At 38.2% G+C, this 24949-nt stretch overlaps 2 protein-coding genes and 1 pseudogene across 2 annotated transcripts; 2 read left to right on the top strand and 1 right to left on the bottom strand.

The window, feature by feature from the left end:
• Nucleotides 1-454: 454 nt before the first annotated feature.
• LOC128030611 (cathepsin S-like) lies at nucleotides 455-10170 on the top strand. Its single transcript, XM_052618372.1, has 8 exons — nucleotides 455-701; nucleotides 2638-2763; nucleotides 7153-7275; nucleotides 7603-7755; nucleotides 8181-8405; nucleotides 8617-8782; nucleotides 9044-9146; nucleotides 9313-10170. The coding sequence occupies exons 1-8, from the start codon at nucleotides 483-485 to the stop codon at nucleotides 9410-9412; spliced, it is 1215 nt and encodes a 404-aa protein (XP_052474332.1). The 5' UTR covers nucleotides 455-482; the 3' UTR covers nucleotides 9413-10170.
• Nucleotides 10171-11378: 1208 nt separating this feature from the next.
• On the top strand, nucleotides 11379-15824 carry LOC128030196 (cathepsin S-like; annotated as a pseudogene).
• Nucleotides 15732-24397, bottom strand: LOC128030610 (hepatocyte nuclear factor 6). Its single transcript, XM_052618371.1, has 3 exons — nucleotides 23988-24397; nucleotides 22454-23753; nucleotides 15732-19030 (listed from the first exon to the last, which is right to left on the bottom strand). Exons 2-3 carry the CDS (start codon nucleotides 23499-23501, stop codon nucleotides 18720-18722), a joined length of 1359 nt encoding a protein of 452 aa, XP_052474331.1. The 5' UTR covers nucleotides 23502-23753; nucleotides 23988-24397; the 3' UTR covers nucleotides 15732-18719.
• Between the last annotated feature and the right edge of the window lie 552 nt (nucleotides 24398-24949).

Below are 24949 nucleotides of genomic sequence, written 5' to 3'. Positions count from 1 at the left end.
GAAGGGATATGTACCCAGTGTGAAGATGCAGGTGTGAATGTACTCTGTTTAAAACCATGCTAACTGAGATCCACTCCGTTAGCTGTCTGTCTGTTTTTGTTTTCTTTATTCCTATATAGCATGAATATAGTTTATAGCAGGTGGCCTGGCTACATTTTAAGTTCACCCAAGGAAAATAGCTTGATTGTGTTGTAGATGTTGCTATCATGATGTCGAGTGAATTAACCACATTCTTTGTCCGAGAACTTGGTGTCGTTTTATTTTTTCACTTCCTGTATTTGTTTGTACTGTCAGTTTTTGAGGGACTTTATTTCCCCTTTCCTGTAACTTCCTCTATGATAATTTGGAAATTCAGAAACCAGCAACTGAAAACTGATTGGTCAAAATTAATTTTCTGCAGCTTCCCAAGCCATTAACTCCTGTTTCAGTAGTTTTTATCTTGTTTCTCTCTTTTCTGTAAGGGTGCATGTGGTTGTGTGTGCATGCAATGCTGGGCATTCAGCACTGTTGGGGCTCTTGAAGGTCAGCTGATGAAGACCACAGGAAAGCTGGTTGACCTCAGCCCTCAGAATCTGGTGGACTGTTCCTCCAGTTACGGCAATAAGGGCTGCAATGGAGGTTTTATGAGTGCTGCCTTCCAGTACATTATTGAGAATGGTGGAATAGACTCCGAGTCATCTTCTTACCCTTATGAAGGATTGGTAAGTTGTGTGTGAGGGCAGTGTGAAGAAAACTTACATATCAAATAATTATTTGGGAAAGAATATTAAGTGCACCAATATTCGGTGTCTTGTAGAAGTGTCAAGACCTGTTAAAAATCTGAGACATAAAATTCAGCAGGTTTCCATTACTTTATTTATTTATGTATTTATTTATTTATTTTTTTTGTCCAAATGTATTTCATAAGTCTTTCAAAAATAAATATGGAATTTTTTATCTAATACTGTTTGGCTTGTACTGAAACTTTAAAAGTATTTGTTTATCTTATACACCTTTAGTTGATCAGCCTCATTCATATGGTAATATGAGGGGTAACTGTCTAAAATATTGCATAAATGTGGACTACACCACTCACCTGGTCACACGAAGACAAGTATCACACACACACACACACCGGAAGGCTGTATTCAAGTGCTCAAGTTCAAAGTGGAATAAAAAAAAAAAGTCTAAATCCGATCACCATAATGTGCACATATTTCTATTGTATTTGCTTTTGGCTGTTCAGACTGCCCTATAAAGAGTAGGAACTGAACTGTCACAGTGTATTGTATTTATTTTACTTTTATTTTAATTTTTTTTTTTTTTTTTTTTTTTTTTTTTTTTGTTCAGCAACAAACATGTAATCACTTTTTCAGTAGAAGTCTTTTTTTTTTTAAATGACCTAAAAAATGTTAATAGAAAATATTGATTATACTAAAGACATATGCTGTATGTATTTTCTGATCCACAGTCTGTTATAGTCGCATATGGAAAGGGAAAATTACAAACAAATAAAAATAAAAAAATCAGATGTTCAATTCAGCAGAAAGAGTTATTTTTAGAGTTTCAAACCCTTGCCACCTTCTGCATATCAGAACTATAAGTGGATCTCATCAAAGATGCCAGAAATGTATGGGTTTTTGGGCAGTAGATAGTGAATTCTGTTTTGATCGAGCAATAATAATTTGTTAATTTTCAGTTTATTCATTTATTTATTTATTTATTTACTCGTGTGACAGAAAGTTAGCCGTGTCATATGACAATAGGCAGAGATTAGCACGTGATAGAACAAAATAAAAGCAAAACAACCAGGAACTCTTTCAACATCACCTACTTTACGACGACCAGAAGTGCAGCTTAACGAGAGTGCACAGGTAAGCCGATACACAAGATGTTTTTTTTTTATTATTATTATTATTATTCCCATTTTTATGTGTTTTATCCTTTTAGTAAAAATATGCGTTTTTTTCTCTCTCTCTCTCTCTCTCTCAAAAAAATATCTTTCGGTTTTAATTAAGGTAGTGAATGGCTTTATGTGAATGTTTTCTCTAAGAGATTTGAAAAAATTTCAATGTGAAACATCAGTTAATTTTTTTCACTTTCACATGTATCTTTAAAAAAAGTGATGTAGATCTTAATATAGATTATTGCACTTTCTTCGCCCTGTGCCAATAATGGTGAAAAGAGAAAAGGCTCGTCTTTTTGTGCTTCTCACGAAATTTTTTAAATGATGTGTCAAATTACAAATGTCTCGATAACCTGTGCTCATTTCCAATTTGTTTGCTTTTTTTTAAAGAACAAATGCGTTACTGTGTGCGTTCGTTTTAGCTGACTATAGTTTTAAAGTCCTCATTGAACAGTACCTGTTCTGGCCAGTAGATGGGAAATGGTACTGAGTAGTTTCAGAAAATAGTTATTGATTCAAAGCCCCTAATATTAACCAAATATAATAATAAATGTTCTCTTCTAACACTATATACAGAACATAGTATGTGCATGTGTGTATTGTTTAAGAAATCTCATTCACTGAAATAATCTTGTTATATTGTGGTTGATGACTTAAGCTAGATGTCAACATGATCTAGTAAGAATATATTATTAGATAAAATCGTGATGTTTGAATGTGTCAGTAATGACTTGCTGTTTTGCTCTTGTCAGGTCATGATGTTCGGGAGCTTGTTGTTTGCTGTGTGTTGTAGCACAGCACTGGCCCATTTCAACACAAATCTAGACCAGCACTGGGAGTTGTGGAAGAAGACACACAACAAGTTTTACTCCAGTAAGGTGAGCATATACATTTTCCGAGCGTCTGTCAGGTGATCCAAAAGTTGATATTTTCCAATCTAGAATCTTTTTTCCCTCCCACATGCTGTCACTTGTTGTGAGGAATACAAACTCTTCCTTGCCTCTCGTCAAACTGGTAAAGCTTGTTTAATAGGCTTATTTGTTAAATAATTAATTTGTATGATTTTGAGATTTAAATATTTTTGCAATACTTGGACATAAGAGAAATGAGGCATATCCAGTTGCAGAGAAGGTGTATTTACTGAACAAAATTAAATCAAACATGGGTAAACCAGAAAAACACAGAACAGTAGCAGAGTTGACACATGACCATAATAATGAGTCTTTTGTTTGGACACACTTGACTAAATGGAACACTGTTTAAAATAGGTATACATTGGCAAAACCATGGCGACCGAACATAGCACAGGGAAATGTGATGCGTGGTCAGGAGGAAACCATAGAACGTGTTATGAATGATATATTGTCAGAAATATCAAAGAGAAATAAGACATTTTATCCAAACCTTAAAAGAGCTGAAAGTACACTTTGATTTAATTGATCTGCAGGAGTCAAAAGATCATAATGATTTGATCTATTACTGCAATATAGAAACTAAATTGAGTGAGAGGATATCGTTTGTTTGTTTTTAAAGAAAGGGAAATGGAAATGTATATAGCCTGTAGTCTAGTAGGCATTCTGCTTCACACTCTTTACCATTTGGTGGCAGTAATGTACCAAAATGTAAAAAAAAAAAAAAAAAAAAACACTTTTGTTGCCAACCACCAATAAACTCAAGTAGAAGAAGAAACCTGACCCTGCATCCCACTGTCCATACTATCCATCCTTAGTAGTATGTGAGATTAGAATAAGTGTGTCCCAAAAGCATAGTACGTTGAAAAGAGTATGCCAAAAGTCCCCAGACGGTCAACTATTTTAGGAAGATTTTTGAAGTGTGGATCCGTGCACACTCTAATGGCTAATATTGCCCACAATCCATTGTGCTTTGGCAAAACATGTTAGATGTGCGCAACCGACAGTTAAGTGAAGAGAGTTTAGATAAAGGGGTCTGAGTTAACAATAATCAACATTTATCCTGGTAAAAAAAAAAAATATATATATATATTTATTTAATGTTATCGGTGTTATTTCATCTGCAATAACAGTTTTTTGTTTTTTGTTTTTTGTTTTAATAAACATCTGTTTGGCCATTAACTTTATTATGCAGAAAATATTATCAGAGTTCTCCAAATATACACCCATGGCTGGCAGATCAACATGCTGCTTTCCTCTCCAATATGGTAGGAAGTTAAATTAAAAGAAATGTGGAGGTTTTTTTTTTTTATCATATGCTTTGTTATATGATGCATTTTGTTAATGTGACAAGATGATTGACACGCCAGTTTACAGTGACAGGGTGCATGTAATTATGCTACAGAGCGCTCCATTAAAGATGCAATTGTATGACGTCATAGTATGTACCAAAACTGGCCTATTGTTCTACTACACACTCAAAGGTGTGTACTTTTCCCTCACCAAAAAGTACATACTTTAAGGGCATAGTATAAGTAGGCACATTCGGATGCGGCAACACAACGGGGATTGTGATTGGGGAGGCTTAGATTAGGAAACCGAAGGAAGGGTTCACTGAATGAGTCGCAGAAATGGCGGTTGACAACACTGGACTGTGTCTGGAGATTTGATGGATTAAGTGACATTAGTAATGATCCAGAGATGGAGGAAGTGGTAGGAATACAGAGTTAAATGGCTGGAATAAAATTGTTAATTGTAAGAGAAAGAAAACTTCTTATTTTCTGTAAAAATTAAAACCAACAGAAAGTGGTACAAGGCATTAAATCAGTGCTTGGTCCGATGATGAGTTGTACAGTACCGTGTAAAAGAGCTTGGTTAAGGGGAATTTTAATTAATTAATTTTAATTAATAATTTCAATTGATGTATCCATCGATACAGTAAAGCGTGACATGGGGGGTTCTAAGGTGATTGAAGCTAAAAGACTAAAATGTGTATACAAAATAAAGAGAAAATAGATAGTCTCTCTGTACTTCAGTTTGAGGAGGAAAGAATGCCAGAGAGAGTATACATTGGATATGTCAGTTATGTAGTAAGAGCATAAGTAGCACCTCCAGTCAGATGTTTTTGCTTTCTTTTCTTTCTTGCACTTTTGTAGAGTGAAACACGTAATCCTAGAGGCGAAGTCAAGCCACGCGACTCATAGACCAAAGATATAGCCTCAACTATATAATGCGACATTCGCTGCTTTGTAACAGAGGAGCCTTTGCTCTTACCACCAAAACACACGAAGGGCTGGTCGGATCCACGGCATGAGCTATGCAGATTACAAGGTTGTTTTTTTTTTTTTTAAAGGGTTCAGCCAAAAATGAAAATTAAGCCATAAATTACTCACCCTGAAGTCATCCTAGGTGTATATGTCTTTCTTCTTTCAGATAAATTTGGTTGGAGTTATTTAAAAAATGGTCTTTGATCTTTCAAACCGTTTGATGCAACTTAGCGGGTGTTGCACTCCATCAGTTCATGATAAGTTTAATAAAAAGCACATCCATTGAAAAAAAGTGTATTTCACAGAGCCAGACAGAGACCCTTGCTACCTGACCCCGCATCAGCATGGGAGAAAGCCTCTAAGACCACTTGCTGAAACGGCTTAAAAGGATGGCTTGACAGACCTTCCAAAACGATCAATAGATCCCAAGAAGGAACTCGTGTCAGGTGGAAAGGCCTACGCCATTTTGAACCTTGCATAAAACGTGAGACCAAAGGATAACCCACTGAAACCCCTCCTACAAGTGTATGTCCTGCAGATATGGCCACTCCAAACACTTTGAGAGTAGCAGGGGTCACTCCTTAAGAAAAAAAAAACGACTCTGAAGAAACTCCGGCACTGAACCGATGAAGCAATGAACTGGATCCAGAACATGTTGTCTAGGCCGCATTACAAAAAGTCTACACTTGAAAGCATACAGTATATGCGTCTTGTGGAGGGAGCTCTAGAATTAATAATAGTGTCATAGTCTCAGCCAAGAAACCAAAACACATTTACATATTCCGCTCAGAAGCCAGACACATAGCTTCCATAAATCTGGTCCAGTATGCCAAATCGTGCCACGAGCTTGTGTCAACAGATCGTGTCTGAGGGAAATCTCCCAAGGAGGGCTGACCAACAGACTGACCAGGTGAAAAAAAAACACAACTGGGAGGGACACCACAGGGCTACTAAAAGAAGGTGCACCACCTGGTCCGATCGTAGTCTGAGCAGAACTACTGGGAGCAGCCGGATCACGAGAAAAACATACAGGCTGATTCTGGACCATTTGTGGGCCAGAGCATCCAGACCTAAAGGAGATGGGGGAGACTGGGAAAACCAGAGTGGGCAGTGCATAGTCGTGCTCAAAGCAAACAGATCCACTTCTGCTCGTACGAATGTCAGCCATATGAGATCCACCACTTGAGGTTGAAGTCTCCATTACTCATCCTGTAGCTATGTTCAGATGACACAGGAATTTAGTTTGAGCCCAGAGAAGTTCACTCCTCACCAGCCTGTACAGGGGTCGAGAATATAATTGGCCTTGATGATTCAGGTAAGAAACTACGGTTATGTTGTCTGTCATGACTAACATATGACAACCCGTCAATTGCGGTAAGAACTGCCATGATTGGGGAGGAGCAGGGAACGGGGTCTTATATAAAGCATACGTTACGTACGCGTGGGGCGTGGTGCTAAGCGCTATTTGGCCAATAAATTGGCGTGATGGTATAAGGGCTTCAGACATTCATCAAACCAAGGGTGTTCCAAAAGCGATGACGTCATCCCACCATTAAAGTGAACCTATGAAAGGGAATACAGAAGTGCTAGATGTGGAAATCATTAATATGGGAAGTGTGAGCAAGGGAAAATTGCTGTAACTAAAATGCTGTAACTGTGGAGGTGAACACAGTGCTGGCTTTGGGTGATGTGTGGTCCATTTCATATGCTGAGGGTCAAGGAAATTGATTAACAGTCTTAATTAATTAAAATCGTAAACTACTATCAATAAACGAAGGCTGGAAAGTTGAAAAAGTTGAGTTAATTACATTTTTAAGGTAAAAGAAATATATAGAATTCTTAACTAAGTAACTTATTAGCTTTAATAGGCATTTGTGTATATTTATGTAATATAGTAATACAGCTTACACAAGTACGGTTTAATTAGGTAATTTGTATATTTGTATCTAATGGTCTCTCTGAGGCCTAAGCCCCCCTGAGGATTAAATCTTAGAACCGCCCCTGATTGTGACAGTTTTGATTAGTAATGTCCATAATTTTATATATTGCTTTATTAAACTGTGAAATTGTCTGTTGTTTCTTTCGACAGGATGAGGATCTTGGAAGGAGGGAGTTGTGGGAGAGAAACCTTGAACTTATCAAAATTCACAACCTGGAGGCCTCCATGGGCCTGCATTCATATGACCTGGGCATGAACCACATGGGTGACATGGTGAGTCCAGTGTCTCTTTTTTTCATTTACAATGAATTTCTTGGTCTGTGAATTTTATCTGTATGCATATTATTCCAGTTTCCCAAAAAAAGTTTACTATTTAATGGAACCGTATACAGTAATAGAATACAATTATTTTATTTTTGCAGTTGATATTTTTTGTATGCTTTCTTTAGAAAACTTTCTTTATAATATCACCTAGAAATTATAACAGACATAAAATGCATTTTGCTAGGTGCATAGACCATAAAAGATGCCCTGAGAAACAAGTGACAGTTATATCACCTGTAACTCAAATTTATTTATATCTGTCACGTTTATTTACAGACAGTAGAGGAGATTCTGCAGTCACTGGCCACAACTCGTGTCCCTCCTGGCTTTAAGAAGCAAACATTAGAGTTTGTGGGCTCACCTGGAGCTGCTGTCCCAGACTCTCTGGACTGGAGAGAGAAGGGATATGTCTCCAGTGTGAAGAATCAGGTATGATTTAAAAAAAATAAATAAATAAATAAATAAATATATATATATATAAATTTTAATTATATATATATATATATATATATATATATATATATATATATATATATATATATATATATATATATATATATATATATATATATATATATATATATAAATTTTAATTATTATTATTTTATTTTTATTTTTTTTTGAGAGAGAGAATACAATCTGTTATTTGCTAATTTAGTTTTGTGTCTGTGTTTTATTTGGTAGGACAGCAAATTTCTGTTTCTTTCTATAAACCAGAGACCAAAATTTTAAGTAGTTAATATTATTAGTATTTTCATAAATCCATCTTGGTATCTACTGTATGTAAAATTAGGGCAAAAAGTGTCCTGTTTTAGTAGTTTTTATCTATTAATTTTTTCTCTCTCTGCTCTTAGGGTGCATGTGGTGCTTGCTGGGCATTCAACTCCATTGGGGCTCTTGAAGGTCAGCTGATGAAGACCACAGGAAAACTGGTTGAACTCAGTGTTCAGAATCTGGTGGACTGTTCCTCCAGTTACGGCAACAAAGGCTGTAGTGGTGGTTGGATGACTAATGCCTACGAGTATGTTATTGATAATGGTGGAATAGACTCTGAGTCATCTTACCCTTATAAAGGAGTGGTAAGTTGTTTGTGTGAGTCCATGTGTAAAACAATAAAAAAATTATGAGATTACATTCCATATTAGAAATGACAGGACCTGTTCCTCTGAGATTTGAGTGATACATACATGATCAGGTCTCAAAAAGGCCAGATTTGTCAGTGTTTGGCACATTTAAAAAAGCTGCAATCCATTTGCATAAGTGTAATCTAATAAATAAATGTACCTACAGCAAGGGCCATGCAAATATGATCCATCCCAGAGGGCTGCAAACTGCACCAATTACTATTACGTCCATCAGGGAGATGAGGAGGCCCTGAAGCAGGCTGTTGCCAACATTGGACCTATTTCGGTTGCTATTGATGCCACCCGCCCTCAGTTTATCCTGTACCACAGTGGTGAGTATTTTTTCCATATACATTTCAATCTGATTACCAGATCAAGGTATTCAGATGACAACTGTATGGTCAAAATGATTTATTTTTCATTTAAGTGGTAGAGCATTGCGCTATCAAGGTTGGGGGTTTGATTCCCTGGGAACACATAATAGGTGAAAATTGATAGCCTGAACGCACTGTATGTCGCTTTGGAAAAAAGCGTCTGCTAAATGCATACATTTTAATTTAATTTAATTAAATGTATCTAACATCTATCCACAGGAGTTTACAATGATCCCTCCTGCACCGATGTGGTAAACCATGGAGTTTTGGTTGTGGGGTACGGTGCAATGGCTGGACAGGATTTTTGGCTGGTGAAAAACAGGTAAAGACTGACTAATTGTGAAACTGTGTGATCATAAAATGACTTATTCTTATATTGTTTTGGGGAATGTACCTACTTAAAGGCTTGTAGAATCATAACTCCTGTCTCAAACAAAATATTGAGATGAAAAAATACAAATGCTGATTGTTATCTTTTACGTTAACAGTTGGGGTACTGGATTTGGAGATGGTGGCTACATCCGTATGGCCAGAAACCAGAACAACATGTGTGCCATTGCCTCATATGCCTGCTATCCGGTTATGTAGCTGAAATCCAGTCGAAATCTAGAAATGTATAAAAATAAGATTTGAGCTGTATTTTATAATCTCATTTATTAACTTTAACTGTGTGTTCTATTTGTTTTTTTGTTCCCCGTTGTCTTTTAAAAATGTATGTATCATATAATTATCTTAAATACTGAATTTTAAATCTTTCTTTTTTTTGGCTTGTAAAGCTTTAAGAGTTCAAATGCTTTCATTCTATTCGATATGTTTACAAATGATTCGGTTTTTGTCACACAGTTTTATCAATCACAATGAACAGATTCACATATTTAAGGTGACCTGTTATGCCCCTTTTTACAAGATGTAAAATAAGTCTTTGATGTCCCCAGAGTGTGTGTTAAGTTTTCTCAAAACACCCCACAGATAATGTTTTTAAAGTCAGTCATGTGATTGTACTGTGCATAATAAATGTGAGTTACACAGACTGGGAGCATGGCGTGATAAAAATAACAACATACCTGTAGCTAGTCTCATGGTGCCTTGTGTCCCACTTGTGATTATGAGCTCAACAAATTCAAACGGTCGACATCACGTTTCTTGTTTTTTTTGTTTTGTTTTTTTTACCACATTCCTATTTATGATCATTCTGGTAGCACGTGAAGGCAGCATCAGTGAAAATGGATAAACAGTGGTATAGCTTTATCTAATTGATCCCTCTTTCAGGAGCAACCTTTGCACAACTCCAGCAATGAACTGACCCTTGTTTGTGGGGCATTCCTACATAAAGTGATTGGCACAAACACAGGACTTGAGTGTTTTTTTTCCAGGATATTTCCTTTGAAAATGGAATGGTGGGAAACTATGGAGACTCCTATGTTCGTTGGTGCATCCCAAAACACAACACTTGTAATGCCTCTATGGCTCTGACATTGTATCTCTCCAGCAACTACAGCAAAAAAAAAAAAAAAAAAAACATGGCGGTCTGTTGCTTCTCACTCAGGGCGATAGGGCAGAGAGCATCACAAATGGTTAGGACTTTTTCCCTAAAATGACATAATCATAGGGAGAAATCTGGAACCACTCATTTGGGAGTCTGTTTATGATTTATTGGGATTATTAAAAAATTGAGTGGGTGGATTTTTACCATCATAGGCTGGTTGTTTTCACACACTGTTTAAACACCTTATAAAAGTGATTTTGCATAATAGGTCAACTTTAAAGGATTTTTTTAGATCAGCACACAATGTCCATTTTTGATTAACATTTAGATTGCTGTGATTTTTACACTTTTGGTTGATTAGCCACATTCATAAGGTAACAATGGAGAGAATTACATAAAATGACAAAGGAAACACATGCTACCTTTTCAGTCTGTTTATGTGAACCGTTTATTGTATGCCTTAAGAGAATTAATTTTGTCAGCCTATGTTGTGATCCAACAATCAATCCTATTTAATATTTATTTTGGTCTCTATACTCACTTTTACAAGGTAACACGTTTTTTTTTCTTCTCCTCCTTTTTGGAGGGATAAGCAATCATGAGATCATATTCCCTCTCTTGCCATTCCCATTTGGTCTATTTTGATAAATGTTCATAAATCTCTCTCTCTCTCTGAGGATTGTGGAAGTGACTTAAAGCAGAAATAACTTTAACTTTCTGAGCGCTGACTGTGGTCGGTGGTATGAGACAGTGACTTTTCAAATTTGACTCTTGGACATGGGTGCAAGTGCATGCTCGACGACTCCATGTCAATTGAGAATGTATTTATATCGATCAGCAAACAGATTGGTGGTTTAAATATTAAATCAGGAATGAAAGGTTGGGTTGTAAATAACATAGCTTTACCTTTATTGTGTGGTAAAGTGTACACAGCTCATCCACTCAATGGCTGTCCTCCAAGTCTTCCAGACGAAGATATTTAAACTCATAGACAAGCAGGGCCCAAATCCTGAAGTTTTTAGAAACCTTCACAGCCCCTCTGATCTTGCCCTGTGAGCCAAAAAGATGATGGCACAGTCTATTGGCCTTGCCATGGGTATGTGGCAAAGCAGTAAGCAGGGCAATAATAAATTATAAATAATAAACAAAACAGGGCAATAATAAATTATTACTGTTACTACTACAACACGAAAAAAAATAATAGAGCACAATTAAAAAAAACTCAGGTTGAGCACACTCACAACAATCAACAAACTTTTTACAATAAATGCTTGCAATCACCAAAACACAGTGAAACGGAATTACAAAACAAAGTTAACCAATAACAAAGCAACAGCATCTTCAGATGATAGTTCCCACGTACGCAAGTAGTGAAGTACTGTCTGCAATGAAATTACAATTCCTAACCAAATCCAAATATCACCCCATAATAAATTTAAACCACATACCGTACAAATAAGTTCTGGAATCAAATCAGTCAGGCAGACAAACAATGTGCTGGGAAACTAAGAGCTTGTTCAGTATATACAAGCAGGTGCATCTCAGTAAATTGGAATGTTGTGGAGAAGTTCATTTATTTCAGTAATTCAGTGCACATAGACTGAAATAGTTTAAGTCTTTGGTTCTTTTAATTGTGATGATTTTGTCTCACATTTAACAAAAACTTACCAATTCATCTCAACAAATTAGAATACTTAAGTAGATCAATAAATAATTTTTAGTGAATTGTTGGCCTGAGTATGTTAATTTACTGTACATGTAAAAAAAAAAAAAAAAAACTTTTCTGTTTTAATGAAGACATTAAATGATTTATGATTATATTTAATGTAGCCTATACGGTTTGTATTGTCTAAAGATCCTGATCTTTCTGGTGATTCACTCATCACACATTTTTTTAGGTCTTTAAGGCCAGGCCCGGGTATACTTCTCATTCGCAGCGTCTGAACAGCTTTCAAAAGGCGGACAAGCTCGACACACAGTACCACTTCTGTCTCATCACTCACCTGGTGCGTGCGCTGTTGTATGCGTACCGTCCATGCGGTCTCAAAAATTGCCTGCAGGTCGGCGGGGTGCACAGCTGTCCGCAACCCCCACTTGATTACGAAAATCACATAATGCAGACGGTGCGTGGGTGCGGACGGCCCAAGTTAGGCCTTTATCAGTTGCGCACGAGATGTAATGAAAATGTAAATTTCATATGCAATGAAAATGTAAGTTTCATTGCATTATGATTTTCTTGTTAGCTTATCCAGTTAAATCCACTAGATGCAGCGCTGCTGCGATGTTCTTTTCAAAATATTGCATAAAAAGAGAACAATTATGTGGAGAAGACATTGTTTACATCAAAACTGAAACAAAGCTGTTCACAGTTACACAGAATGCATATTTCGCTTTCTAGAGGGACACCATTGGACTCGCGTCTCACACGAAAGCCATGTAAAATTAATATTAAACTTTTTAAAAACATATCTCGAGAATTTATAGTGGGTTTTCACCACTGATCTATATTATATTATAGATCAGTGGTTTCCCCCATCCCACTGCCTCTCATGGTTTTAAATGAAAAATGTACTCTGTGCTTTGTATTAAACTATGCATGCATACCTACATGATTGCTGTTTTGTTTATAATTGTTTAAGCAACTTCATTATAATTGCTTTTGAAATATTATTAACTTAACAGTAATGTATTCTAATGCTTTTATTAAACGTGCATTAGTAATATTTTGCTCGATGCCTCTTGCATCAGGAGAGAAGCAAAAAGCATTTCTTCACCCTAACTGAAATTATGCATTTTAAATTCGAATTTTGATAATATATAAGTAAAAAAGCCATTTTGACAGTCCTATTGTGGATGATATCTGACCTATCATCCAGATATCAACATAAATCAGTGAGAATATATTTTCAAATAAAATATTGACACTTTAATACTTGATACGATATCTTTTACGGGCCTTTATGCTCTTGTCAGGTCATGATGTTCGGGAGCTTGCTGTTTGCTGTGTGTTGTAGCACAGCACTGGCCCATTTCAACACAGATCTGGGAGTTGTGGAAGAAGACCCATACTAGGCTTTTGGTTGGAGGGGAAGGGCCAGATAGGGGAAGGGGTATAAAATAGAATTGGGATTGGGCCTAAGTTTTACTCCATGGTGAGAATATGAATTTCACAAGCATCTGTCAGAATCATAAGCTGATATTTTACCTACATCTACCACATCTATTTTTTTTAATCACGTTTAGTTGGGAATAAAGACTTTCTTGTTTCCTACTGGTTAAACTTTTTTCATGGACTTATTTGCTAAAGAAATAATTTCTATTCATTTGAATCTTAAATAGTTTTTCCAGTAACGTCAATAGTTTTATATATTGCTGTTTTAGAGAGAAATCTTGAACTTATCACCCTTCACAACCTGGAGGCCTCCATGGGCCTGCATTCATATGACCTGGGCATGAACCACATGGGTGATATGGTGAGAATATGAGTCCAGTGTCCCTTTTTTTCCCCTTTCCACTGCATTTCTTTGTCCATGATATTTGTATGAATTAATGTGTTGTATTTTGCGTTAATAAATGAATAACCCCTGACATGCAAAACTTAATTTCCTTGTTTCTATTTGTAGCATGAAGTTCCTGTGAAATTTAAAGAATGATTTTTGCATGAGGGAACAGCATGCATCATCCCTTTTATTTTATTGTTTATTTATTTTATTTTCATTTTCTTCACAAAAGTTTCTAGATGTTCAAGTTAAAATAATATCTAGAAATTACACAGCCCAAAATTTTGTCAGACACAGGCTATATCAGATGCCTGGCAAAGCAAGTGACAATTTCATCCTCTAAATCTCAGATTTTCCTATTTGTCATGTTGATTCACAGACAACAGAGGAGATCCTGCAAACGTTAGCCACGATTCGTGTGCCTCCTGGCTTTAAGAGGCAAGCAGCAGAATTTGTGGGCACTTCTGGAGCTGCTGTCCCAGACTCTCTGGACTGGAGAGAGAAGGGATATGTCACCAGTGTGAAGAACCAGGTATAATCCTGGTATGATATATTTTGAAAGAAAAATAATAATAATAATTCTCATCTATATTTGTGTCTGTATATTTGTGTCTGTTTATTTCTGTGTTATATGTACCCACAAGGCAAAAATGTGCAAATATTCCACAGTTCTTGTGTTTCCAGCTGTGGTAGTGTTATGATGTTTGTCTCTTTTCTGTCAGGGTGCATGCGGCTCATGTTCAGCTCCGTTGGGGCTCTTGAAGGTCAGCTGATGAAGACCACAGGAAAGCTGGTCGACCTCAGCCCTCAGAATCTGGTGGACTGTTCCTCCAGTTATGGCAACTATGGCTGTGATGGTGGTTTGATGAGTGCTGCCTTCCAGTACATTATTGATAATGGTGGAATAGACTCCGAGTCATCTTACCCTTATGAAGCAGTGGTAAGTTGTTTGTGAGGGTCTATGTGAAGGAGAAAAAAATTTACAAAAACATGGTAGAAACATTCCATGTTAGAAATGAGAGGAACTGTCACAGCAATATTTTATCGATATGCATAGATCATTATGAATATAACCTAATAAATAAATGTGTCCTACAGCAAGGGCAGTGCAGATACAATCCATCCCAGCATGCAGCAAACTGCACCAAGTACTATTTTGTCAGTCAGGGAGACCAGGAGGCCCTGAAGCAGGCTGTTGCTAACATGGGGCCCATTTCAGTGGCCATTGATGCCACCCGCCCTCAGTTTATCCTGTACCCCAGTGGTGAGTATTTCTTGTTCATCAAATTTCAGTCAAAGCAATTATAAAGTTTTCTGGCTGAAAATAAAAGTTGAAATTATTTTCTATTGACAACTATTATAATGTTATTTCACATTTGTCAGGAGTTTACAATGATCCATCCTGCACCACAAACATAAACCATGCGGTGCTGGATGTGGGATACGGTGCAATTGGTGGACAGGAATTTTGGCTGATCAAAAACAGGTACAATCAAAATGATTGAAGTTTTGTGATCCTGAACTGACTGATTCTCATTTTGTTTTGTAGGAATGTACTCAAAGTTTTCTAAAAAATAACACCACTATTTCAAACAAAACACTAATTGCTAATTGTTATATTTTGCTTTAACAGTTGGGGTACCCATTTTGGAGATGGTGGCTACATCCGTATGGCCAGAAATCAGAACAACATGTGTGGCATCGCCTCATACGCCCTTTATCCGGTTATGTAACTGAAAACATGTTGACTTCTATGGATATAAATAAAAAATGTATTATTTAATAATCTAACTTCTTATCTGTAAATGTGTGTTCTATATACTTTTTTAAATTTTATTTCCAATTATCTTTTAAAAAAATCCAAATGTATTTTATTAATGTCTTAAATAATTACAAGGAAAATAGCTTTCACTGTATTCAATATGTTTACAAATGACTTGGTTTTATTCAGTGCAACATCACAACAAACAGATTCACATGAGGTATTAAAGGATTCTTCAAGATCAGCACACAATGTCCAGTTATGATTGACATTTAGATTGCTGTGATTTTTACACCTTTGGTTGATTAGCCACATTCATAAGGTAACACAAGGGAGAGAATGGCATAAAATGACAGATGTTCACACCAGCAGAAAGAGGTTTTAGTTTAGAGTGATAGGTACAAGAAAAAAAGAAAACATTTGCTACCTTTTCAGTCTGCTTATCTGAACCGTTAAAAAAAGGATCTATAGATGCCAAAAATGCCTCGAGAGAATGATTTTTGTCAGCCTATGTTCTGACACAAGTTTGCTGATGAAATCATATTTTTATTCGGGTGATTCATGACACAGCTAGAACATAATTGCATCATATTTGTAGGCTATTTAACTTTTTTTCTCTCTATGCTCACTTTTACACAGTAACTTTTTTGGTTCATTTTTTTTTTTACTTTTTGGAGGGATAAGCAATCATAAGATCAGCAAGACCCTTCTCTTGCTCCGATTGTCATTCCCATTTGGTCTTTATATTGATAAATGTTCTTCAATCGCTCTCTCTCTCTCTCACATACACGCACATTCAGACTAACAGGGTTCTCTCTGCCTGCAGGTATAGGGCTGTGATTTAGTTGTGTTCACGGATTGATTCCAGCACATTTGGCTATAAAAACTTAGTCACGCACAGACGCTCCCTGAATGGATGGGATCTTTGGTACAGTTATATCTCAGCTACACGACACATCACACACAGTTGAGGTAGATGAAATTAGAGCTGTCGGGTAGAACAAAAATGGCCAAACGGGTTCCTCTCAGTGGGACGGCGAAATGGAAATATGACTTAAGATTTACACACTGTAGTAACTCTTTCAGATATATCTGAAGAGGATAAATACTCCGGGAATATGGCGCGATTTATGTTATTCTCAGTAAGCAGGAGGACAAAATGTCCACTAGGAGGCGCCATATACTAAATTACGCTGGACGCGTCTGCCATGATCTGCTAAACGTGATCTTCGGGACGCTACATGTCGTCGAGTGATCTCTAACCATCTACCGCGGTAAGTTTGCAAATTAGTATAACCTTAATTATTACATCTCTACAAAAAGAGAGGCCCGGCTTACCCCCAGTGCTGCAACAGGGTGAGCTGGAGAGTTGAGACGCACACAGGCTGACACCCTTTGCCCCTCGCGCAGCACGCCTACAATTGTCGCTCATTAAACTTTAATTCACATCCCCAAACTCCCATTCACACTCCCCTCCCGTTCCTCACCGTGATTCGGTAATGCTGCTAGTCTCTGATCTGCCACCCCTCCCCGTGAACGCCCTAAGCCCATGGGTCCGACCGAGTGCCGAGCGCAGGCCCCAGCAGCTGAGAGGACACAGATAAAAAGGGCCTCTTTGAAGTCGGCAAAAGTCGATGGCCTCTTTCATGGGCCCTCTTTCAAGTGTGTGCTGTGAAGGGGCCTTACTACATGCCCTGCAAAGGTTAAACACAGGGGAACGAGAAAGAGCATTGAAAAAGGCCCACCCCGAGAGACCACGGCACAGCATGTACAATCATCGTATAGTAAATAATGAGGACTGCAGTGAGGAGATCACAGTATACAGCCTAAATTTAGAATCATCCCGACTTTATAGCCACTTGTGTGCTGTTTAACGATCACGCTGAGTCTCGATTTGTTCGGTCAGGCTGTGGCCTAAAGGTTCTAGTCATGCAGTACACATGTGAACGATGAACATGGATGGGTAAGCTAGCTTGGCTATGGAGATATCTAACACAGCGTTCAGGAGATGAGAAACATCGGACATTCAGAAGGACAAATATTCATCTTTGGTATTGGGACTCCTATCAGAGATAGGGTCAATTTTCACACACAAACAACACTGTGAAATAAATACTGATGGCAACAAGCAAATAAATAAAATAAATAGCAAGAAGATTGGAAATAAATACATAAATAATTATAAATATCCAAAGTGGTTGCTCATGTTCAATTCAAGCTTTTTGCAAGTATTTTTCATCATGGTCTTCCAGATTTTGAGCTTTTTCCAGTACGAACAGCCATTGGCCAAATTGTGTGCTTGAAATCTTTACAAAAAAAAAAAAAAAAAAAGATTTCTCCATCTTCTGTGTGACAAATCATTTGAAATCAGATGGAAATTATGCAAGAGTGTCCTGGATTCCTCTTTTCAGCCATTCAGTCAGCAGAATCTCACCAACAAGTAAATGTCTGTTGCAAAAAGAGACACGGCTGTTTTTGTTTCGAATTCCTCTTCATAATGTCTGAGAAGATGCGACTCCAGTTCTGTGCTGAAACTGTAGTTGTCCCACTGACAGCAGATGCCTTTTTTGGACAATGAGGACTGGCATTTTGTAACAAAGGCGTATAAAAAGAAAACAAGCTCTCAAAAAATGTTCATATTTTGGTTTTAGCTTCTCTATCCAGTTGTTATTTTCCCTTTAAAACAATCTCTGAAAGATTTGTTTGCACCCTTCTTTGTTTCTTTGGTCATTCATTTATCATTTGTTGCAAAATCGTCTCTCTCTCGAGCACCCTAAAAATATAATTTTGTCTGTCATGATCAACAAAGAAAAACCGGAAACATTTGCGCTGATTTTAGATGCTGTAACGAATTACAAAATTAATAGATTCGATATCTATTCAGTACCTTTTCATAACCCTCAGTGTGTTGATTTGTGAATGATTTCACAAGCCCTGTTGTGTTGGGCTCATCCTTTGAGATTTAAGCTAATATAATCAGCGCTAAAACTACAATCAAATCCTGTCTCGTCTAGACATTGCGAACATCAGACTTAATCTTTGGTTTCATATGCTGTTGATTTGTATACACCCTTGATTCAAAATCTCAAACTCTAGGAGCTACAGGTAAACCTGTGCTGTGGAGAGCATAAATGGCTAATTTCCCCATCATGCCGTGGAGCAGGTCACAGTTGGAGATGCGTTGCTGGACCCCGTTGAGCCGGTGGAGGATGGGCGGCCCTCTTCAGTCCAGCGGTTGATGTTTCTGCGGCGAGCGTTCATGAAGAAGTTGCTTACGGTGGAAAGCTCGAGGCCAAGCTGCTGAGAGATGGTGATCTGCAGGTCTTTGGTCGGTCTGTGGTTCTCTCTGAAAATGGCCATGAGAGTACGACGCTGCAGGTCTGTGAAGACTAGTCGGGTGCGCTTAGGCCCCTGGTTGCGCTCTAGCTTGGATTGCTCCTGTTCTTTACGCTTACAAGCTTAAAAAGAGACAGAGACAGAGAAAACATTAGCTGTTTATCTTTGTTACATTTACATTTATCAGACACTTTTATTCAAAGCTACTTATAGTGCATTCAGGCTATACATGTGTTTTATCAGTATGTGAGTTTACTGGGAGTCAAACCCACAACCTTTTTTGCTGCTAACGCAATGCTCTACCACTGAGCCACCGGAATGCTTGTTATCTAATAGACTCTACACTTTGTTAATTGCAGAAAACAGAAAAAGTGTTTCATAAAGGTCTATTCAGTATAGATTTTCATCAAAAAGTAAACAGCTGAAAAACAAGAAAGCTGCGCAGGTTGGCAGTTATGGTCAAAGGCTAAAATAATCTCCAGTTTTTTAAATCTGTACCATTTTAAAATGTGAAGTACTGAATATGAATTGCAACTAGTTTAATGATTAGTTTAACTAAGTCCTTCACTGTTTTAGAAAAATATGCTAATGATCAGGAAATTACAGTCGAAAGCAAAAAAAAATATTTATTTTAAACTTTAGAGACCTCAACATTTTAAATAGTTAAACATTGCATCTTAAATGCATCTAGTTTGAGAGATGATGAATAAGTCCTTTGCTATTAGAAGATCTTTGCTGCTATAGAAAAATAGGCAACAGCTCAGGAAATTACAGTCGAAACCAAAACAATTTAAAGATCTAAAGCTCTTTCAAATAGAAAACTGTAAATTGAAACTAGAATTGAAGTAGAAAAAGGACAGTTAGAGCTTATGTTGTCAATAATCTGGATTTACTATATTCTGCGATAATTATCATTTACTGCTATTAATGTTAAATAATATACTGCTTAATTAAATACCGCACTGGCTGTAGACCAGACTATTGCTTGAAAACCAGAGAGAGTCTCTATCAGACAACTGCCAACTTGATAGATAGATAAATGTACTTTATTGATTCCTGAGTGGAAATTCAGGATAAGGGAGATTAAGTGATAAAGAGAAAGACTGTAAATGTGCTGAACAATAATGATCTATATCGAATACAACAGAAGATGAACAAACCAGAAGAAACAAAATGTTCAAGACAGACTGTTGCCCTCAAAATGCACGTTTTGATGTTTCAGGTCAACTCCCGATTCTCTAGATCGGCCCCACTGGCTTTCACCAATACAACGGCGACCATTAACTAAATGCTTCCTGATGTTGTAATCATGTGTAAAAGGTAGGAATTACCATGCTATAAATCCTGCGCTCCACACCTCACTCACAGACATAAACATCCCCCCATAGAGTTCTTATGATTGTGGGAGCAGGCCCTAATCATGATGTATACCACTTGTCTCATGTAGCTGAAACGTGATCGAAAGCCTTTTTCATCAACCACCCCACCCCCCAATTGCCTATCACCCCCTTCTCCCCCCGAAGCCTACTCCACCCCCCTGCTGATTTTTTTTCGGGCCAGGGGCTGATAGAAATTATTGATTAAATGTGTGCTGTTCAGACGCCCCGACCTATAGAGGAGCTTTAACCCCTTTAGTGCTGGATGAAAGGGGAGCTTCTGTGTGCCAAACTACATTTATTGTCAATCTCTGCAGGATGGCAGAGATCTAAACTTAACTATGCAATTTTTATAAAAACAATTTGGGGCTGAAAATGTAAAAGTAACAGCATCAGTGAAAAAGCCTCTGCTATTTAAGCCGATTATAGTTCTGTGATTCCTTAAGACAAGCGCTTTAGGCTTCAGTGCTTGTGTGTGAAATCCCAATGCTGTCCGAATGCTGAGCTTTAGAGTAATGATCTCTACCCTGCCCTGCGACCGAATTTCTCTCTGTTCATCTCTCTCCCAATCAAAGCTCACAGAGAAACACATCCACACAAAAGACCTGAGGAAAAACTGAGTGAGGGAAAAAGAGAGAAACAATTCAGGATATGTAGGAAAACCGGGATATGAATTTTAGGTCGGTAAATGTAGCTTATAAAATATAAAAATATGCATTTAGTGTATAATAAATGCAGTGTCATCTCAGGCCCTGTTTGCAGTATGCATGAAACTGGGTAAAAAAAAAAGTGCTGATGATTTTTAAAACGATGGGTATTTGTTGCATAAATCCTTGGTAAAAATCACTGCGTTAAGCTGAATCATCATTAAATTTGTCGGTCATTTGAACTCCTGCTGTCTGCGTGAGAGGATGCGTGTAGCTGCATGCATTCTAATGTTTGCTTACGCCGTCTTATTCACAGGAGGTGTGTGCTGGAGCCTTCTGCGTTGCTTTCCCAAGAAAATCAATACTAGCTAGTAATTAAACAAAGGGCATGGTGAGAAAAGTCAACACTCATGGAAAGTGGGTTATATAGGGAAATACAGTGGTGTCCACTTATGCTTTTGTGCACAGAAGCTGTGAAAAAAAGGCCTTAAGAAAAATCCATCAAATGGTGATTGGCCAACAGAATATTTACAGTCTATATCAATTAAAATGTATGCAAAATATTTCAACTAATAATCCAAGCCTAAATTATGCGTTATGCACATCCAAAAAACAAAACAAAACAAAAAATAGCTTGGACATTTTTATGGTCACAAAATCATGTTTTCACAGTACCACTCATCATCCTAAATAAACATTTACTGTCAATCAAAATTTCCACTACGGCATGTTTAGTGACCACCACGAAAAACAACAGCAGGACACGGTACCACACAGGCCAACGGGGCATTGATTGAGTCCATGTATTTCGTTGCATGGAACACCCCGACGACTGAGGGCACAGTGGTCACCAATCAATATCTGTAGTGGTAATGCAAGCAGAATAATTCATTCTGAAGCTTATTTCATGCTTAGGTATTGATCGCTTGGGATTCGGAAAGATTTTGGGAGAATCTGCGTGTTTGTGTTTGTCTCCCACCCCACAATCCTCAGTGGCTGCTGCAGCACGCCAGCCGACATTTTGAAAACCGCCCCAATCCCTGCATCGCCAATACACCCCCTCCCACCCGCCTTCGTCCTTTCTCATGTTACTGTTTTTCTCTGGATCTCTTTGTGTGCTTTAGACAACAGTTTAAGTTTCAGCCTCTTTAATGTCAAAACATTGTAACACGGCAAGATTCTCTGGATTTAAGTGAAATATTACTTATTTCTTAATGGTATACACAATGTTCATTTAGCACTATTGAAACATTTAAAGTGCCAATATTTTACTGTAAATTCAGCAGTTGTTGGTCAAAGATAATGTTGTATCTGTGGTACTTTTCATGTATTGTAACTGAATAAATGTATTATGTTTTTGTGGTTAATCATATATGTACTGTACCATTTGGCATTTTTCTTAACAATACTCACATTTACATATTAATTTTGTAATACAGTTTACTTATTAATTTGGGGCATTTGATCTGTTTTGCAACAACAATCCATTTCAAATTCAGTTAAACAAGCTCAAGCGTTTTACCTTCCAGGCGTAACGAGGCCATCCTCTGAAATTCTGGCTCCTGTAGCCAGCGGGACATCCTTTTGAAGGTTTCACGGCCAGACTTGAGTTTCCCCCAAGGTTTGGGGTTCCTCAGCAGGTCTGAGAGAGTACCCTGTGACCTGCACAGAACCCGCTCTGCGAAAATGGCCTGTGGGATGCTGTATCTCTTCAGTTCAGTGATGATTCTCTGAGCCACATCTTTGGTGTTGATCTCCTCTCCTCCACCGCCGTTCTGTGAGCTGGCCAGCATGCCCTCCCTTCCCAAACTGGTGTTGGAGGAGGAAGGGGAAGAAGAAGGGAGATCCCCGAGTTTGGAGACCTGTTGGCTTGGGAGGTGGTGCTGATAACTCTGGTTGTATATATGGTGGTGGTAGGTGGAAGTGTGCTGATGGGCATCCATTTTGTTTAGCTGGTGGCTGACCCCATGCTCGCCCCCCAGAGACGGCGGTGACATCTCCCTCCCAAAGTCTGGTGCTGTTCGACAGATGTTACCCCCATTGCTGCCCATATGGACCTCATGGCCACCTGGAAGCATCTGGCTACTGTGTCCATTCTGACTTCCCAGGCTACCATAGCCATGCATGGTGGTCTCCAGGCCTGCACTGCTCAACGGTGGAGACAGACCCTGTCCCAAACCAAAGTCTTTTGCGTATGCCGTATAGTAATTTCCTCCCAGGCCTCGATCTTCTCGCATGAGTGTGAAGCTACCGATAACGTTGCTCACGGGCAGGCAGGGATGATGATGATGGTGGTGGTGAAATTTGTCATCAAAAGGCTGGAGGGGTGTCAGTGTGGTGTAGGTGCTTCCACAGCTGGTTGGTGGGTCCCTACTGTACCCCAGAGTTGCCATGCTGTGGTCATACGCAGGGCTCTGGTGGTCAGACTCCAGGCCCATAGTGTGGCCTCCCAGAGTGGGACGAGGGAAAGCAGCCGTGAGATCCCGAGAGTGCAGCATGGCTCTGCTGTCCTGACTGTGTGCCAGCTCTACGTGGCTGTGCACAGACATCTCACCCATATTACCATCCATGTCTGCACCGTCCTTACTCCACTTCTTCCTTAAATTCCAGCTGATGGGTTTTTCTAACAGTCTAGAGTGTGGTTTCTGTAATTTGATCTAAAAACAGTTCCTGATGCTGTTTATATCTCAAAATCTGATTTCAGATTTTTCTTGGAGACATTTCATCACAGTGGCACCATCTTGGGTCACGCAAGCAAATGTGTTCCATAAATGTTTCTTAATGTATCCATGTGAGTCTTGCTTTTGCCTTGGTGACCAAACCTGAAAAAAAGAAAGGAGGACCAAGATTACTTTTTAATAATTGATGACTTATTCAGCTTTATTGATTAATCACAAATATTATAATACTTGAACCACTATGATGATTAGGTCCGTTAATAATAACTTTTTTCTATTGATAGCACTTATTTTGTTTATTTAATGAAATTCATTCAGTTTTAAACAATCATTGAGGTTTAAAGACAGGTTGAGAAGAATTAAGTAAGAATCGCTTACCTCAGAGCGTAGCTTATCCGACTGGATGGAGAGAAGCGAAACAGCCTCTCCAAAACACAATCAAAAGCCGATCATAGGATTGGTTATTCTGTACACCCTTAGAAATCCCGAGTTTGCGATAACACAACAGCCGGTTTTATGTAACAACGACTTATGTGTGTAATCAGCAAATATCAGTGTTCAAAAAAAGCAATGGCTCGGTCCGGTCCTTCACTCCCGTTATCCGCTAGATTCTCGCTGGACCACAACTGCCGAGGATGCAACACATATGACGCGTAAAGCCGTACGATTTAGACTTCGCTATTCTGAAACCGTGTCAGAAATGAGCGCCGATGTACGTCTAAGCATTGCGCTTCGTCGCTGTCATTATCTCTGTGGTTTTGCCCTTCTGTATCCTCATCGATCTCGGCCCCAACTCTTTCTCTCCTCTCTCTCTCTTCCCCCAGCCCCCCCTCTCTGTACGTCACACTCTTAAAATCTGACAGATGTGGGGTGAATTTTCAGCCCTCGTTAACTCCTTCCCTCCTGCGCTCCTCAAGAAGCCATTGTCTTAGGTGGGGCTCGGGACGGTTTTTTGAATTATACAGTTTCAGAAGAGTTGACTTAAAAAAAAAGGAATTCATTACTAACATTTTCAGGGCGCAATCTGTTGAGGTTCTCGCATAACCCGAAATGTCTTAGTGTCCCAGTCACAGTTTTCCAAACGTCAAATGGTAGGCTATCTTTAAGATATCTCAAACAAAACAAGTTATTTCATCATATTTATTGTAATATGTACATTTTTACTAATGTGATGAATAATGACACACACACACACGCGCGCGCGCACACACACACACTCACACACACACATACATATAGCCTATATAGCCTATATCTCGCCTTGTGGTACTGTTGCTATATGGTTATCTCCTCACGCCAACTCGATTTTGCATTTCTGTTAGGTAAAATTTAAAATGCGC

This window comes from Carassius gibelio, chromosome A16 (genome assembly GCF_023724105.1).
Source record: "Carassius gibelio isolate Cgi1373 ecotype wild population from Czech Republic chromosome A16, carGib1.2-hapl.c, whole genome shotgun sequence".
Lineage (NCBI taxonomy): Eukaryota > Metazoa > Chordata > Actinopteri > Cypriniformes > Cyprinidae > Carassius > Carassius gibelio.
This window is presented reverse-complemented; position numbering and strand designations above follow the sequence as displayed.